Source organism: Choloepus didactylus, chromosome 3, assembly GCF_015220235.1.
Source record: "Choloepus didactylus isolate mChoDid1 chromosome 3, mChoDid1.pri, whole genome shotgun sequence".
NCBI classification, from domain to species: domain Eukaryota; kingdom Metazoa; phylum Chordata; class Mammalia; order Pilosa; family Megalonychidae; genus Choloepus; species Choloepus didactylus.
Genome location: NC_051309.1, coordinates 1606238 through 1623977, shown reverse-complemented (window position 1 = coordinate 1623977; position 17740 = coordinate 1606238). Strand labels below are relative to the sequence as shown.

General features: G+C 57.9%; 1 protein-coding gene across 1 annotated transcript; it reads left to right on the top strand.

The window, feature by feature from the left end:
• The first annotated feature begins 3944 nt into the window (after positions 1-3944).
• On the top strand, positions 3945-7411 carry NKX1-1 (NK1 homeobox 1). The gene is given in 5 exon segments (XM_037829214.1): positions 3945-4145; positions 4147-4405; positions 6553-6800; positions 6802-6900; positions 6902-7411. Coding segments are annotated over 5 exon segments (1317 nt in total).
• Positions 7412-17740: the final 10329 nt, after the last annotated feature.

The following is a 17740-nucleotide window of genomic DNA, read 5'->3' as shown; positions in this document are numbered from 1 at the left end:
AAACTCTGGGTGAGCAACAGAGTTCGCCGTGGAGCCGAGGGAGTGGAGGGGCGAGAAGAGCACAGGGACCTTCTCTCCCCGACTGTCTGCGTCTTCCTCCTGCATCCTTCCAACAGACGCGCGAGGACTGGTCGGTTCAGAGGCAGCACATTGTCAGGGCGGGACCCAGCCCAGGCTCAGTAAGTCTGAGTGCTCATTTGTAGATGGGGCTGGTAAACCCTGCCCAGCACATTTCACAGGTTGGCTGTGAGGACCCTGGGATGTGTGGAGTGGAATGCACTTTGCTTGGGGCACACACTATGCAAAATGCACTTGACCAACTCCAGAGACACACCAACACTGCCGCTCCTCCAACCTGTCCAATAAAGCTCTCCAGCTGCAAGGGGAGAAGAGAGAGCGCCCCCGACCACTACCATCATGTACAAAGTAAAAGGCTGTGACCTTGTGATCGTTTTATCCACGAGGGCACAGTATAAGGACCTTGGAGATCACATTGAGTCCAACCCCCACAATTGACAGACAAAAAACCTGGGAAAGGGGTTCAGAATAACGTGATGAGTTAGTAGCAGATTTAGTGGCCAGCCCATGTTGCTCTCTTCCCCCCAAACCTTCCAAATGCTGAAAGGGCTCCACGCTCAGCACCCCCACCCCCACCCCCACCCCGTCTCTCTTCTTTATGCCCCTCCCCCAACCACTCCTTCCCCAGGACCAATTTTAAGACCTTTCCCAACAGCTCCCTCCCCCAGATTTTTACCCTTGTCGGTGTCGTCCCTGCCTTGTCTCCCCCTCCCCCATAGATCACCAACCCCCACCCTGGGCCTGACTGACCTGCAGTGTGTGTATGTGTGTGTGGGGAGGGGTCTGTTCAGCCGTGAAGGGGGCGTTTCATGACTTCCCACATCCCAGGAGCTGATTTCACCTGTCAGTGCCCACCTGGGGCCCTGCAAGTGAAGCTGCTGACTTGGAGATAACCCGAGATGGCAGATGGGCAAAGATTGCACAAATGAGGGTCTAATTGACAATCAATTGTGATTAGGAGTGAAAGGACATCTTTATAGTCCCGGATGCTTGAGACTGTGGGGGGAGGGGAGGATTGTTTCCGGGGATCTGGAAGAGGAGAGGGGGTGCCGAGCCTCTCAGTGGGCAGGGTTGGTCCTTAGAGATGAGGAGGGGTAGGGTCTGGTGCCATGGGGTGGGAGAGGCTGCACAGAGCCCCATGCTTCCCATAGGAAAGCGGCTGGAGGGCCCATCCCTGGCTGGGAGGTATTCTCTCCTGCCCCACTGCCCATGCCCATTCCCCTGGGATGGACTGGCTTGCCAGGTGACATTTGCATTAAAACGGAGAGGGGCAGGGGAAAGAGGGGAGGGAAAAAGCGGGGGCGGAGCCCAGGACTTACGAACTTCCTGTCACAGTGTTTTTGTCTGAGTAGGACTCAGCCCTGGGCGTTCCCCACACTTCTTGGCCCAGAGAGCACCAGGCGGTGTCGAGTGGGTGTGTTTGCGGAGGACACCGGGTAGCTGAATATTACTTATAACGTATTGTTCTGTTATATTTATTACACCACACATTTAGTATACAGTGTTACATTTACTATGTTTTCTTGATAATGAGCATACTTTATCCTACATCTATATAGTACAAACAATATATCATTTTGCAAGTGTTTGTGTTCATTCTTAATGAAAGTTGTACAAAGAGGGCTGGCTGTACCTTGAGGTCGCCACATGTCTTCTCGGCAGGTGGAGTCTCCTGTGTAACAGCGGAGCAGACCCTGCCGGCTGCCCACCTAGAGGGATGCTGGGGCCTGGACCCCCGTGTGCGGCTGCAGGGCCGCCAGCCAGGGAGCCTCCGCCTCTGACCTCCAGTAGGGACAGAGGCTTCGTTGCTTGCAGAGTGCTGGGGCGTGGGGTTCTATGTCACATTGATAGGGACCACCCAGAGCTAGGACGGAGGTGGCCTCGGCCCCCTCAAGGCGTCCTCCTGCCCCGGGTGCCCCAGTATCTTTGCTGGGGGGGCGGGGAGGCTGCAGGAAGGTGCGGGTACCCGTGAGTCAGAGCGTCCATGAATGGGTTTGTGCTTGTGTGTGGCGCGTGCTTGTGAATGACTGTGGGTATGTGGGGGGGGGGTGTGTGTGAATGGCGCGCGCACATCTGTATTCAAACTTAGCCGGGGGAGGGGTGGAGAGAGGACCAAGGAGGAGGCGGGAAAGAGGTAATTACCTCCCTGCGATGAGAGATTACCCGCCCTCCTTCCCCCCAGAGGTGATTTATAATTTAAAGATAAAGAACAATCAAGTCCTGGCAAGGAAGGACACAGCGTTGTGGGGTCTGATCAGGATCTCGGGATGGACCCGCCCGCGGGGGAGCGTCAGAGGGGGGAGGGGAGGAAGAGGAGGGGGGAAGAGCAGGAAGGGGGAGGGGAGGCCCGGGCCTCTCTCAGTCCCAGCATCCCTGAGGCTCAGCATGTCCGAGCTTGGCCCAAATTACTGCCAATCGGTCCCCCATTATTTCTCTCAACTTTTAATTTCTGCTTCCAAAGGCTCATTGCCTGCGGTAATTGCAAAGGCCCCGTCCTCGCGCGCGGAGCAGGCTCCCGGGACCGCAGTGCGAGGCGGCGCGCACACCCGCCCGCACACACTCACCCCCGTCATACACAGCCGCACACCCTGAAGACACTCGCGCCCGCGCCCCCGGCGCCCGCTCCCACCTGGGTCCCCGCCGGCGGCCCTTCTCCCCGCTGGCGGCGCAGGAGGCGGAGGGGAGACGGGCGACCCGCGCGCAGCCACCCGGCCGCCGGCCCGCCCCTCCGAGGGCCGCGAGGCCCCGCCGGGCCGACCCCGCCGCGTCGACACGGCGTGCACGAATAAAGGCCCGCGCCCAAGGGCCGTATTCTTTCCCCAGGCCCAGGGAAGAGGGCGTTTTTCCTCTCACTTCTGGGAGAAACCCGTTCCCCCTGCCTGTAAGGACATCGAATTTTGCGTAGGCCGCCTGAGGCCGCGACCATCTCTCGGCCCCCAGCTTCGTGGTGGACAGGCGGGACGTCAGCCCTCCTCATTTTCGGTTCCACTTCGAATGCGCGACCCGGGGACCGGCTCGGCCCTAACTGGACAAGGTGGAGGCGGCGGGCGCGGGAGGACGAAGGGGCAGAAACCCTGAGCTGGAGACCCCAAGACGCGGGAGAGACCCCGAGCGGGCGCGGCGGCGCGAGGCGGAACCGAAACCCGAGCAGCGAGCGGGCGGGGCTGAGGCCGGCGGGGAGTCCGCCCGAAGCCCTCCGCCGCCCCCCAGTCGCCGAGTGCCGCCGGAGCCGCGCAAGCGACAGGGCCCCGCGCCGGCCGGATCCGAGCCGAGGCCGGGCCAGGCTGCCGCGCCCTGCGCCGGGATGTCCTGACCAACTGTTGGCTTCCGTGGCCCCCGCCCGTCTGTCCCGCAGTCATTTAAGGGCTGGCCTTTCTCCTCCCCCTTGGCCGCGGAGGCGGCGCCGGCGTTTCCGGCCCGGTGGAGGCACAGCCAGAGCCACCGATTGCGGGAGCCGCTCGCGGACTCCACTCGGGCCCGGGACTGAGCGTCTGTCGGTCCAGGGCGGCTGGGTCGGTGTGTCCGGCTCGGGCCCGCCTCCTCCTCTCGGGACCGTTCGCAGCCAATTAGGCGCGCGCGCTAACGAGGGCGCGGAGCCCCACGGCCGCCTGCGGGCGCACGTGTGTGCGGCGTGGGGGCGCGTGTGCGCCGCCGGCGGGGCCTCCATAAATGCGCGGGCCGGGCGCGGCGGGCGCCTGAGGCGGCAGCGGAGCGGAGCGCCGGGCAGCACCGGCCGAGCGCAGGGTGCGGCGCCGACAGCGAGCCGGGCCGGGGCCGGGACTGCCTCCGCCGAACTGTGCGGGCCGCCGGGGATGGGAGCGCAGTAGCCCGCGGGGCCCGAGCGGCCGGAGCGGCGGGAGGCCGGCATGAGCGCGAGCGGCCCGGGTGCTCCCGGGGACGGCCCCGCGCTGCCACCGCCGCCTCCCGGGCCCGGCCCGGGGCCCGCGCCGCCTGCACCCGCCGCTGCCCGGGACGCCATGGACGGGCGCGCCGAGCTACCCGCTTTCCCCCGGGCCGGAGCCCCGCCGCTCGCGGCCAGCGACACGGTGCCCGCGGCGCCCGAGGGAAGCTGGAGCCGCCCGGCCGGCCGCGCCCCCGCGCCCCACCTCCTTCTCGGTGCTGGACATCCTGGACCCCAACAAGTTCAACAGCAGGAGGCGCCGCTGCGTGCTGCTGGGCCCGGTGGCGACCACCGCCTGCGCCCCGTGCGCCCCGGCCCCCGCCACCCCGGGACGCCCGCCGCGCGCTGAGGAGCTGGAGCGCCGCGCCCTCGCCGCCGCCGGGGGAGCAGGAGCCACGGGAACCACCGCCGGAGCGGAGCCGCCGCGTGAGTAGGACGCGGCCGGGCCCCGGGGCCCAGAGAGGAGAGGTGCGCGTCTCCGCCCTGACCTGCCCGGGACCCCCGCGGCGACAGGGGCGGAGCGGAAAGTTGGCAGCGCGCGGGGCCCGCGCCTGGCCGGCCCGCGGCCTCCGCCGGATCCCGGCTCCCAGGCCCGCACTGGCCCGCCTTGCCCCGAGGCCTCTGGGAGGGCTTGGCGCGGTCGGGCCCAGGGGCTGCGGGACTGTGAGGCCGGGCCGCGGCCCGCCTCTGCGCCCTCCGGTCCTGGGAGGGCGGCTGGTGCCGGCGGCGGCGGGGACGTGACCTCCTGTCCCCGGCTTGTCCGCCCAAGGCCTCCCTGCTCGCCGCCTTTTTTTTTTTTTTTTTTGGACAAATCAGACTAATTGTGACAAAACGCTGGTTATCTCTGGAAAAACAATTAAATCCCTTCGATTACAGTTAAGGGGAAATGTGCTTAGCGGCGGAAAGCGGCCAGTAATGGGGCGGCCCGCGCCCCCGGCCCGGTCGATATCCCATTACGGTTGCCTGCATATCTCTTTCAAGCACCTTGCAAATTCCCCCCGAACATCTAAATTATAGGGTCAAAATTCGGATAATTACTCGATTAAAACCTATTACACTTATTAGGGGCCGCTATTGATCGCGAATTGCATTCGACCGGCTCCTGATTGCTTTTTGTGCCCCTCTCCTCCAGCCCCCACCCCCGCCGCCCATCGTCCCTCCAACTTCCCGGTCCCCCGGCTGCCCGCCCGAGACGGGGGCGCACAGAGCTGGGCAGCGACTCCGCGCCTGAGCGCCTGGAGCTGCACCTGCCCTGGGCTGCTTCGGGGTCGCAGCGGATGAGGCCAGAGCCAAACCCGGGCTGGCTAAGCAGGAACCGGCCGCGGGGCTGCGGCTGTTCGTGGAGCCTCCTCGGCCGGGAGACCGTCCTGGGCCTCGGCAGCCTGGCTCCGGCTGGCTCCCGGAGGGTGGCTGGGGAAGTGGAGCTGCACCAGGTCCCTCCCTCGCATCCGTCCCTGGGCTAGGCTGCTGGGTGCCCTCGGGGATGCCTAGGGCGCCTGTTCGGCCTTCCATGGGACCTCAGCTCGCTGGCGACCCCAGAAACAGACAGGACTGATTCTGTCATTTACACCCTCACCCCACCCCCGAGTGCCAACCTTCCCCGAGATGGGGGTGCCCGGGATGAGGGGCGCCATAAAGGGCATTCTGTCCCGGGTCCTGTTGGGGCTGGACGACTCGTCCGGGGGACAGCATTAAGGCCGCGGGAGGCCCTGCCAGCGCTGACCCTTGCTTCCAAATTCTGGAGATTCGAAGTGCGGCCACCGCGAGCTTCTGCTTGGAGGGCCCAGCGCTGCTTCTCAGACTCGGCCCCCGACAGAGGCTCCTGGTTCTGGCCGCTCCCGACCCACCGCCCACCTCCCCGGCGCTCAGGGGTCGCGTTCAGGAGGCGCCGAGACGCGGCAGAGCCCCGGTTGCCACAAGCCGCAGAGTCCCGGGCGCAAGGGCTTTGGATGGGGCCGGGTCGGGCAGCCGATTGGAGGGCCCTGCGCACCCTCCCGGCGGCCCGGCGCCGTCCCACACCCCAGCTCCTGCCGCGCCGGCTCTTCAGTGCGCGGCAGTCGCCCGGCTTCGCGCAGCGCGGTAATTGGAGGGTAATAAACGCCGAAATAAATTAAATGGCCGTTAACTAGTTTGTACATTACACAAAATGAGTTTAAGTTTGCATCTGCCCCGAGGATCGATGGGCGTTTCACTCCTTTTCAAACTCAGCCGAGGGACCCGGGGCCGGCAGTTCCAGCTCGGCCCGCCTCCGGCAAAGGCGCGGCGGGTGTCCGCCCCTCGTCGGGGCATCCGGGCCGCCCCAGGAACGGGGTGAAGGCGGGGAGAGCGGGGAGTCTGAGGGGGGATCTTTTCGATAGAAAGAAATCAGGAAGAGACCGGGGAGAAAAAACGCGGCGGAGAGGAGGGAAGGGAAGAGGGAGGGAAAACGAAACCCCGAAGGAAACGAGAGGAAAGGAAGCAAACGAGCGAAGAGGGGAAAGGAAACATCCAGAAGGAGCTCCTTGGGGCGGGGAGGCAGGAAAGGGCCGGGCGTGGGGAGGCCGGGGCTAACTGCTGTCGCGCTCCGTCCGCAGACGCAGGCGGCCCCTACAAGGCGGACGAGGCCGAGGCCAACGGCTACAGCAGCGGCGGCCGCAGCCCGAGCGCGAACAGCGGGGACGAGGCGGCCGAGGACGACGAGGACGAGGCGCCCGAGGCGGAGGCGGCGCGCAGCGCGGAGGAGGCTCGGGGAGGCGGCGGCCTCGGGGCCCGCGGGTCGGGCTGCCCGGGCGCGGCCGAGGCCGAGGCCCCCGGCGCCGTCGACGAGACCGCGGCCCCCGGAGCCCGCGGGTACCTCGCCCGGAGCTCCAGGCCCGCCGGGGGCTTCGGCGGCGCCGCCGGGTGGCGCGGGGACGACCGCGCAGGGCGCCGCCGGGACGCCCACGAAAGCCCAAACGGAAGCGCACGGGCTCCGACTCCAAGTCGGGAAAGCCGCGGCGCGCGCGCACCGCCTTCACCTACGAGCAGCTCGTGGCGCTGGAGAACAAGTTCAAGGCCACGCGCTACCTGTCGGTGTGCGAGCGGCTCAACCTGGCGCTGTCGCTGAGCCTCACCGAGACGCAGGTGAAGATCTGGTTCCAGAACCGCCGCACCAAGTGGAAGAAGCAGAACCCGGGCGCCGACACGAGCGCGCCGACCGGCGGCGGTGGGGGCCCGGGACCTGGCGCGGGGCCCGTCGCGGGGCTGCCCGGCGGCCTCAGCCCGCTCAGCCCGTCGCCGCCCTTGGGCGCCCCGCTCGCCATGCACGGCCCGGCCGGGTACCCGGCGCACGGCCCCGGCGGCCTGGTGTGCGCCGCGCAGCTTCCCTTCCTGTCGAGCCCGGCCGTGCTCTCGCCCTTCGTGCTGGGCTCGCAGACGTACGGCGCGCCCGCCTTCTACGCGCCGCACCTCTGAGCCCTGCCCCCGGGCGCCAGCCGTGGACTCTGTCCGTCGGCGGTTGACACGGAGACCCTTCCAGTTTTTAAACGCCCGTGCGAGTAGCGGGCGGGCTGCGGCTCTGCGGGCTCGGCCGTCGGAAGCACTTTGCCGAACTTAAGCCAATCAATAAAGCGCAGGCAGCTGCGCCGGCTCCGGGCTCCCGCCTCTCCGCGCTGCGCCCGCCACCTGCCCCTCTGTCCCCGAGCCCGCCGGGACGAGCGCTCCACCCCGCCTCGGAGTGGCCGAACGCCCGAGGCGCCCCGGGTGCTCCCCCCGCCTGGCGCGCCCTCCTCCCTGCCCGTGGTGGCCGGCGCGGGTGGGCCCGGGGCCGGGAGGTCCCCTCTCCAAGTCTCTCGACAGTGGCTGCCGGGCGGCCCCGCTCGGCTGCGTTTTCGGGCGGCCGGGGGCTCCGAGCCCGGGGCTGGCGGCTGCAGCGCTCTCGGCCCGATGCCGGCCGCGTCGCCGCCCTCCCTTGGCCAGCGCTCCCCGGTCGCTCGCTCTCAGCGGTGGCCTGTTGCCCGGCCCGGCCCCAGGAGGGGACCGAGGGCTCCACCGGGCCCAGTGGACACCCCAGGCCACCGGGCCGGGAGTCCAGTGCTGCCGCGCGGCCACCTCCTGTCGCCCGGCCCGCGGACTGTGCGCTCGGGGGCCGCCTCTGCCTGCGAGGGGCCTGGACCCCCGGGGCAGGGCGCGGGGCGGTGCCGGGGCGGGGGCTGCCCGGACTCGCTGCCCGGGCGCCGCCGCCCGAGCCCCGACGTGGAGGGAGCCCGGCCGAGCTCATGTTTGTGAGGAGCAAACTGAGGGCAGTGCCAGGGGCCGAGGCGCGGGCAGGGGGCAGCGGGAGGGGGACGGGGAAGGGGTGGGGAGGGGGAGGGGGGTCCGCCCAGGGCTGTGGGCGGGGCGAAGGGAAGCCCCTCCCCCGCACTGGGCAGGCGGTAGAGGCCCTGGGCGACTCCCCCCGGCTGCCGCCCCCAGTGCCCGGCGCTCCCCTGTCCGCAGCGCCTGAAAACTACCTGCTAGGAGCGGGCGAAGCGTTTGTTAGCAGCTGCCCCCCGCCCGCCGCCCACGCTCTCCTGCAAAGAGCCCGGCCCGGCGCCCGGGGGGAGAGCCCGTCAGCCGGCCCGAGGGGCCCCGGGGCTGGACGGTGCCGCGGAGGGTGCAGGCTGGTGGGGGCACCGCCCGTCTCACGGGTGAGGCCCGGGCGCCGCGAGGTTGGCAGCTGGCAGGGCCGTCCCAGGAGGCTCCTGGCATCCAGTGAAGCCCGGGCACTGAGGGTGCCAAGGGGGCCACAGCTTCTGCCTCCAGGGGCTCCACGGAAGAGGGGGGACAGTTCTGCTCACCAGCCAACCAGGGACCCCTGAGGCTCGGACCTGAAGGAGCCTGGCTCCGTCCGAGGGTCCCCTGCCTCCCTGTGCCAACCTTGCTGGGAATGGAAGGACATTCCCAGGACGGGCAGACAAAGGCTGTGGCCGGGAGGTCCGGGGCCCACACCTGCGCATGGATGCTGCTGCCCTCCCTGCCCCTTGGGCCAGCCATGCCTACACCCTCCACCTGGGGAGAGACACAGTCCTGCCCGTGCAGGCCCCCTCCCCGCCCCTCCCCACCCCCACTGGGGACCCTGCCAGCAGGGAAGGCTCACCCCATCCCCACCGGCCACAGCTGCAGAGCCGGCCACCTCCCGAGGCCCCCCCAAGACAAGACACACAGTGGCCCTGAGCCTGGGCTGCAGGGCAGGGTAGAGGGGTGGGTCTGTGGCTGAGGCCTGGGGGCAGCCTCACATCCACTCACCCTCCAGGCCCCCCACTTGGCCCCGAGCTGGCACGAGGCCAGAGGCTGCACCACGCAGGCCTGCTGCAGGGGTGGGGGCTCCAGCCCCTTCCAGGCTACAAGGCTCCTTCCAGCGGCTCCTCCCGTGGGGCTGTGGTTGTCTTACCTGCTCCCTCCTGGAGGACCCGGGGCCAGGCTGGCCCCAGCCCCAGCTCTCAGGCTCAGCCTCCCATACGGCCCCTGGGCCTTGCCATGCAGTTGGGGATTAGGGGATGCAGACTCCTCCAGCTGCTTTCTGGGGGCCGTTAGACACGCTCTGCCATGGTCCCTCCTCACTCCCAGAACCGGTCTCGCAGCAGGCAGCCTCCATCCCAGAGTCCCAGAAATGGACTGCCCCCAGCCCCTCCCACTGCCCACGGTCTCCTGCCCAGGACGGCTGAGCTGGGAACGCTGAGGCAGAGCCCCCATTTGGCCTCTCCCCACGCGCTCACCCCTCCTGAACTCCTCCCCCGTACCCAGCTTCCAGTCCTCAGGCTCCTGGAGTGTGGGTTCGGGTTAGGTGTGGCTGCACACAGGAGAACACCCCAAATTAGTAGATGTTTAAAGGAGACTGTTTATTTTTCAGTTGGCCGCCCGAGCCATTTGGCTTCATGCAGAGGCTCGGTCAAGCCCTGGCTATACCATCCCTGGCTAAAAGCCCTCATCCTCACAGGCAGGAAAGCCGAGGCTCCAGCAACCACATCTCCATTCCAGGCACAGCCCTTGCCTCTGAAGATTTCCCAGAAGCCCATGCAACAGCCACCCATGACCACTCCTGGCCAAGGGAGGCTGGGGGATGTAGTCTCCCACCTGGGTGTTAACCCAGCTTCTGCCAACCCCCAGCAGCTCCCAAGGGCTCTCAGCGTGCTGGGGAAGCCTCCCTCAGCCCCGCGCCACTGCTCAGAAGCCCGTGACCCCAACCCCGAGGACACACGACCTGCCCGAGCCTGCTCCCCACACACCCCCAACCTGCTCTCCTCACGCCCCCCAGCTGCTCCCCCCACCCCCCAGCCTGCTCCCTGTGTCTTTTCGAGGCCACCTGAGCAGCCTCACCCAAACATGCAGGGTAGCCCCCTGGGCCCTGGATGGCTTTCACCTGGCGTCCACCCCAAGCTCTCATGGGGTCTGGGGGGTGGACTAGCTGCGTGCAGAGGGGGAGACCTCCGGAGGCCAAATTGGGACAAACCTTTTAGGGTGGGGGGCAGATGGTTGAGGGCAGGGAGGAGGGGTCACCTAATTCTCAGGAGCAGGGCCTGTGTGGGGCCTGCACAGCCCCTGCAGCCCCCAGAGCACCCCCACCTCACACCCTCATCTACTCCAGGGCCCGTGAGGGCCAGAGCCTGGCTGAGCCCGGCCGCCCGAGACGGTCTGCTCCTCCAGGTGGGTGGCTGTGACCTGACCTGTGTGAGCGGCCCCCCTCCACTTGGCCACCCGAGGTGGACTGGCACACCGGGTGGGCGCCTCTGTGGGGTCCTCCAAGGACCCTTCCCGGCTCCCTGGCTCCCCGGCTACGGCCGGGGCACTCCAGGCCAGCCAAGCCCCAGCCTGGGCTCTTCAGGCCCCCTCCCCACTTTAGCGGTGCCGCTCTCCTGCCTGTGGGCCCTTCTGACTCGGGGCATGGCCCTGCCCGCCGCCTGCTGGACACACAGGCCGCGGAGGGCATTGGGGGGGCATCCTCCACATCTGCCGGGCCCCCCCCAGAAAGTGGGGGCCTGGACCAGTCACCCGCTGTCCTGGGCCCAGCCCCCTCCCCGCCAGCCAGAAACACAGCAAGCCCCTGGCTTTCCTCCCGCAGCCATTGGTGGCAATTCACTAAAAGATCTGATACAAAAAGACCAGGGTACCAATTAGTCCTGAGCTAAACTTTACAAAAGCACCCTCTCCTCTTCCATCTCAACCCAATTTTCCAACTTTACCTCAAGAGGGTCAGAAATACAGAAGGGACCTTCCATGTACAAACAAATCAGAAAGCTACACAGTTAAAACCACATGATAACACAATTGGGCAAACAGATCAGCGGGACAGAACACCCAGAAACAGAACCATGTATGGGGACATTAATGTATGACAAAGGTGACATTTCAAATGTGCAAAAATTATGGATTTGTTAATAAATGGTGTCTGGACAACTGGGTAGCTATTGGCAATTGCAAAACTGGATTTTCTGGCTCCCATTTTATACCAAAATAAATTCCAAATAGATTAGTGATTTAAATGTGAAAATGAAACCCATAAAGTACTAGAAGAAAACAGGGAAACATTTTTAAAAATATAATCTTAAAGTTGGGAAGGTCATTCTAATTATAATACAAAACTCAGGAGCATTGAAAGATGGATAAACTCAATTACATGAAAATCTTCCCAGCAAAAAACACGAACAAAATCAGAAGACAAACTGAGGAAGCATAAGCAACTGATCACATGGGGGTAGTTTTCTTAAATAAAGAGCTCTGACAACTTAATGACAACCAAAGCAACAAGCCAACAGAAAACTGAACAAAGGATATGGAGAAACAATTCTCAGAAAAGGAACAAGGAATTCTGAAACATACGGAAGGACGCTCAGTCTCACTCTTCAGAGAGATGCCAGCCAACACTACACAAAACCTGGTTCCCACCCAGCTGGGCAGTGGCCAAATGTTTGTTCACACACTCAGCGGGTGAGCATTTGGGGAAATAAGCATCTCTGTGCATTGCTGGCAGGAGAGCAAAATGACGCCATTTAAGAGCCATTTTACACAAATCCCTTAACTCGGTGACCCCCCTTCTAGGAATTTAACCCCACAGACAAACCTGAGCGTGTGAAATGGTGCACATGCAAGAGTATCTGCTGCCAGAGTGCTGGGGCTGTGGGAGCGGCTGGGCATTCACACGAGGGCGCGTCCACACAGCACCCCTTGCCGCAAGGCGGAGCAGCCGACGGGCAACCGCTCCTCCGCAGGAGCAGTGAGGACACAGGAAGAAAACGGTCAGAGTCAAGCTTTTCAAACTCTGGAAATTAACCAAAGGCATGCAACAATCCAAGGAGTGTTTATTGGGGGGTGGGGGGTGGGGGGAGCTGAACCTTGGTAAGCCACAGTAGGTTTTGTGGTGCTCAACTCGCCTGTTGCCGTTCCCCTCCCCTACCCGTGGTGGTCACTAAGAAGCAGTCGCACAACCAGGGAAGCTGTAGAGGGGAGACAGGGTTTGGCTCGCCCCCAAAGTCCCACATCCAGAGAAGTGCCAGGATTGGACTTGTCTGGCTGCTTCCTGGAAAAACCCCCTCTCAAGGCTTCCCACTGTTTGGCCTGATTCAGAGCCGGCTCCGTGGGAAAAGCCTTATCCCCACGCCAGAGACAACTGTTTAACAGGGCAGTTGCCTGGGATGGTAATGTCAGCTGGGGCAAATACAAGGCCAAAGACCTTGAAAGGCAGGTGTTCTAGTTTGCTAAAGCTGCCCTTATGCAAAATACCAGAAATGGATTGGCTTTTATAAAGGAGCTTTATTAGGTTACAAATTTACAGTCCTAAAGGCCATAAAAATGTCAAAACTAAGGCATCAACAAGAGGCTACCTTCACTGAACAAAGGCCGATGGTGTCCAGAGCACCTCTGTCAGCTGGGAAGGCACGTGGCTGGCGTCTGCTGGTCCTTTGCTCCCAGTTATGGTTTCCAAATGGCTTTCTCCAAAATGTCTCTGGGCTTCTGTCTCTCTTAGCTTCTCTCTCTCAGTTCCTGTGTATCCTTGCTTGTTCTCCCAGGATGTTTCTCTCTAAACGTCTAGGGGTCCTCTCTTAGCTTCTCCAGGGCAAACTTTGGGCTTCATCTCTTAACCTATCATCTCCAAGTGTCTTGGTCTGTGTCAACTCTTAGCTTCTCCTGGAGCAAACTGTGGATTATGTATCTTAGCTTCTCTCCAAAATGTCTCTCTCAGTGTCTCTGAGCTCCTGCTCTCTGTGAGCTCTCTTAAAGGACTCCAGTCATCTAATTAAGACCCACCCAGAATGGGAGGGGCCACACCTCCATGGAAATGATCTGATCAAAAGGTCTCACCTACAGTTGGGTGGGTCACATCTCCATGGAAACAACCTAATCAAAATGTCCCACTGTAATCAAAAGGCTAGTAAGTCTGCCCCTACAAGACTGCATTAAAGAACATGGCTTTTGTGGGGGACTAATATAACCAAACTGGCACAGCAGGCCTGCAGAATGAGAGGCCCACAGGAGGCTTTGAGAAGCTCCAGTAAATTCCTAGAGAGACTGAAGGTCAAGTATGTACATGTACAGAGCTGTGCGCATGTCCAGGAAAGATCCAAGAAGGTTCTGTGCTCTCACCTCTGGCTGAACTTGAGGTTCTGAACAAATAGGAAGTGAGAGCTAAGGCTAAACATTGAAGGTGAAACCAACAAACATACAGAGCCTGTCAGCAAAGACGGGAGACTTTTTGATTCAACACATTTAAGGAAAGCACTGTCCAGTCATTAGCTGACCACTAAGCTACCCAAGCAGAGGCTTCATTGGTTGCACATGACAAAGAAAACAGACTTCACAGAATTATCACAGAAAAAGGCACTCAATAAGCAAACAAAAGCATACCCTAGGTGAGGGGAATGGAAGGGATAAAGGTTGGGGAGAGTCTGAGTTCCAGAACAGCCATGTTAAAGTATTTTAAATGTCCAAATGAGCAAAAAAAAATTGTCCAGTTTTCGATAGAAAAAAACAAAAATTATGAGATACAGAGATAGGAAAGTATAGCCCATACACAAGAGAAAAATCAGTCAACAGAAACTATCCCTAAGTAAGCCCAGATGTTAGTCTTACTAGATGAAGTCTTTAAATCAGTCACTATAAATAAGTTCAAAGAAATAAAGGAAACCATGTCTGTGGAATTAAAGACTGGTACTGCTGATGTAGTTTGAAGCTGTATGTACCATGTACCCCAGGAAAGGCAAGTTCTTAAATCTAATCCATTCCTGTGGTGTGGACCCATTGTAAGTAGGTTTTGATGAGGCTGCTTCAGTTAAGGTGTGACCCACCTCATTCAGGATGGGTCTTAATCCATATGCATTAGATTTAAGAACTTGCCTTCTGGGGTACATACAGCCTCAAACTACATCTATCTATCTATCTATCTATCTATCTATCTATCTATCTATCTATCTATCTATATATACACACACACACATATATACCATCTCTCTCTCTATACACACACACACACACACATATATACACATATGTAAATAGGGAGCAAGCACATGCAAACGAGTGAGAGAACATGAGACAGCACACCACAGAAGCAAGAAGCTGAAGTAAATGATACCCAGAAAAGAAGGGAGAGACCAGCAGCTGCCACCAAGTGGCATAGGAGCCAAGGATCGCTGGCAGCCAGTCTTCAGAAAGAAAACATAGACTTGATTTGGACATTTTCTCAGCCTCCAAACTGTAAGCGAATAACTTCCCATTGTCAAGCCAACCCATTTCATGGTGTCTGCTTTCAGCAGCCTCGGAAACTAAAACAGATGGTCTCACCAAACAGAGAATATCAATAAAGAAACAGAAATCATATAAGATAACCAAATAGAAATTCAAGAATTGAAAAGTATAATAACAAATAAAACATTCACTATAGGGGCTCAGCATCAGACTTGAGCTTTACGTAAATAGAATCTTCAAACTTAAAGATGGATCAAATGAGATTACCTTTATAGTCTGATGTACAGAAAGTAAAAAGAATGAGGAAAAATGAACAGTGTCTCAGAAACCAGTGGGACACTGTCAAGCACACCAACATATGCATAGGAGAGTCCCAGAAGGAGAGGAGAGAGAGAAAAGAGCGGAAAGAATATTTGAAGAGATAACGGCAAAAAAAGTTCCCAAATTTGATGCAAAGCATTATACAAGGAAGTCATGAACTCCAAGTACGGTAAACTCAAAGGGATCCACAATTAGATGTATCATAATGAAACTGTCAAAAGACAAAGAGAAAGAGAGAATACTGAAAGCAGCAAGAGAAAACTCATCGTGTACAAGGCATCTTCAATAAGATTAACAGCTGGCTTCTCATCAGAAACCATGGAGACCAGAAGGCAGGGGAATGATATATTCAAAGACCTGAAAGAAAAAGATGACCAACCAAAGATTCTATATCCAGCAAAACTGTTCTTCAAAAATGAAGGAGAAATTAAGACATTTCCAGATAAACAAAGACTGAGAGAAGTCACCATTAGTAGACCTGCCTTACAAAAAATACTAAAGGAAGTCTTTTGAGTTGAAATGAAAGACATTAGACTAAATTCCAAACAAAGAAATAAAGAACACCAGTAAAGGTAACTAAATATCTAAATATAAGAAACAGTATACATTTATTTTTGTTTGTAAATCTTTTCTTCTATCTCATTTAAAAGACAATACATAAAACAGTAACTACAAAACTATGTTTATGGGCTTATAATGTATACAGATTATACATGTCTATATGAAAAAATAGTACAAATTTTATTTGCAAACTAATTAGATGCTGAGTTATAATGGGGCAGTTTTTGTATACCATTGAAATTAAGCTGGTATTAATCTAAATCAGATTGCTTTAATTAAGATGTTAATCAATCTTCAGGGCAAGCAATAAGAAAATGACTTAAAAATACAGTAAAATAAAACAAGGGAATTAAAATGTCACAATAGAAAATAATCACTTAACACAAAAGTAGGTGGTAATGGAGGAACAGAGGAAGAAATACACAAAAAAACTGTAGAAAACAAACAGAAAAAATGGCAGCATAAATCCAACCTTATCAATAATTACATTAAATGTAAATGGATTAAAACAATCCATTCGATAGGCAGAGATTGGAAGAATAAGTAACATGGTCCAACTATATGCTGTCTGTAAGACACACTTTAGATTCAAATGGAAGTGAAAGGATGAAGAAGTTATACCATGCAAACAACAGCCAAAACATAATGGAGTTGCTATACTAATATCAGATAAAATAGACTTTCAGACAAAAATTGCCACTAGAGATAAAGGATATGCTATAATGATGAAAAGGTCAGTCTATCAGAAAGTCATAGCAGGTATAAAAATATATGCACTTAACATAGCCCCAATATATATGAAGCAAAAACTGACATAACTGAACAGAGAAATAGAAAATTCAACAACGATAGTTGCAAACTGTAATACCCTACTCTCTACAGTGGCTAGAACAACCAGGTGGAAGATAAAGAAAGAGAAGACTGAAACAACACTCTAAACCAATTACACCTAACAGACATCAATAGAACTCTCCACCCAAGTGCACATGGAACGTTCTACAGGGTAGACCACATGTCAGGCAATTAAAACAAGTCTCAATAAATTTAAAAGGACTGAAATCATACAAAGGATGTTCTCCAACCAAGAGATAAAATTAGAAATCAGTAACAGAAGGGAATTTGGGAAATCCATAAATATGTTGTAACTAACACATCCTAAATATTGAATCAAAGAAAAAATCACAAAGGAAATTAGAAAATATGTTGAGATAAATGAAAATGAAGACACAAAATACCAGAATTACAGGATGTGTCTACAGCGATGCCTAGAAGGAAATTTATAGTTGTAAATGCCTATATTTAAAAAGATGGAGAGACTCCACACAGTAGAGAGAAGCAAACACACTTCCACACTCAGGGCCCCCAGACCTGCCTGAATTTCTGCAACACTGTAAGTGCCAGCCCTGGATTAGGCCCTATGGTTGCAGAGAAGAGTCTCAGGAGAAAACTCAGGGATGAAAATGGAGGAAGCGATGTTTCAGCCTGAAATTACTAGAAACCCCCAGGATGTAAAGGAGGAAGAAACACTCAGGAACCAGAGAAGCCTCAGGTCAGCTAAATATTCCTTGGAGTGAGGAGGAAATCAGGAGTTTCATTCAGGAATGGGAATCCCTTGAACATGTGACGTATCCCAGGAAAAGAATCATGCGCTGTCGAAATCTACTGCCCAGGGGCTCAGGAAGAGGGGCATAAAGAAGAGCTGGTGGCAACGTCTCCATATGTTGGTAAGTTTGATGGACTTACATAGGACTATATGTGAGGCCAACCAGAAGCCAAGGACTGAACCCCTGCCTTGTCCTTATGGAGACACCCTACACAGGATAATGGAGTATAAGTGGGAGGACAGCGTCTCCTCAGGTTGCCCCCATGCAGACATAGCCAACCTACTTCCCAAGTTCCAGCTCCAGGGCCTGCACCATCCTCGTGCCCCTTGAAGAGCTGCTGTGGACCTCCCCACATGTGATCTACATGGAGAACCCTCAGGTCCACATTGATGCATCCCATAATCCTGTCATGGAAAAGAAGGAAGAGGCAATGGCCAAGAAATAAGGGAAATGGACTGTTCCAGGCACCAGTTTTGGAGGCGTTCACTGCCTTGTAGAGGGCACTGACTATCCCTCCCCTGCTCCAGCTTAAACCCCACTGTGATATGGGGCCAGCTTCTATCCCTTCGATCCCTTGGGCCTTGGTATCCCCTATAGC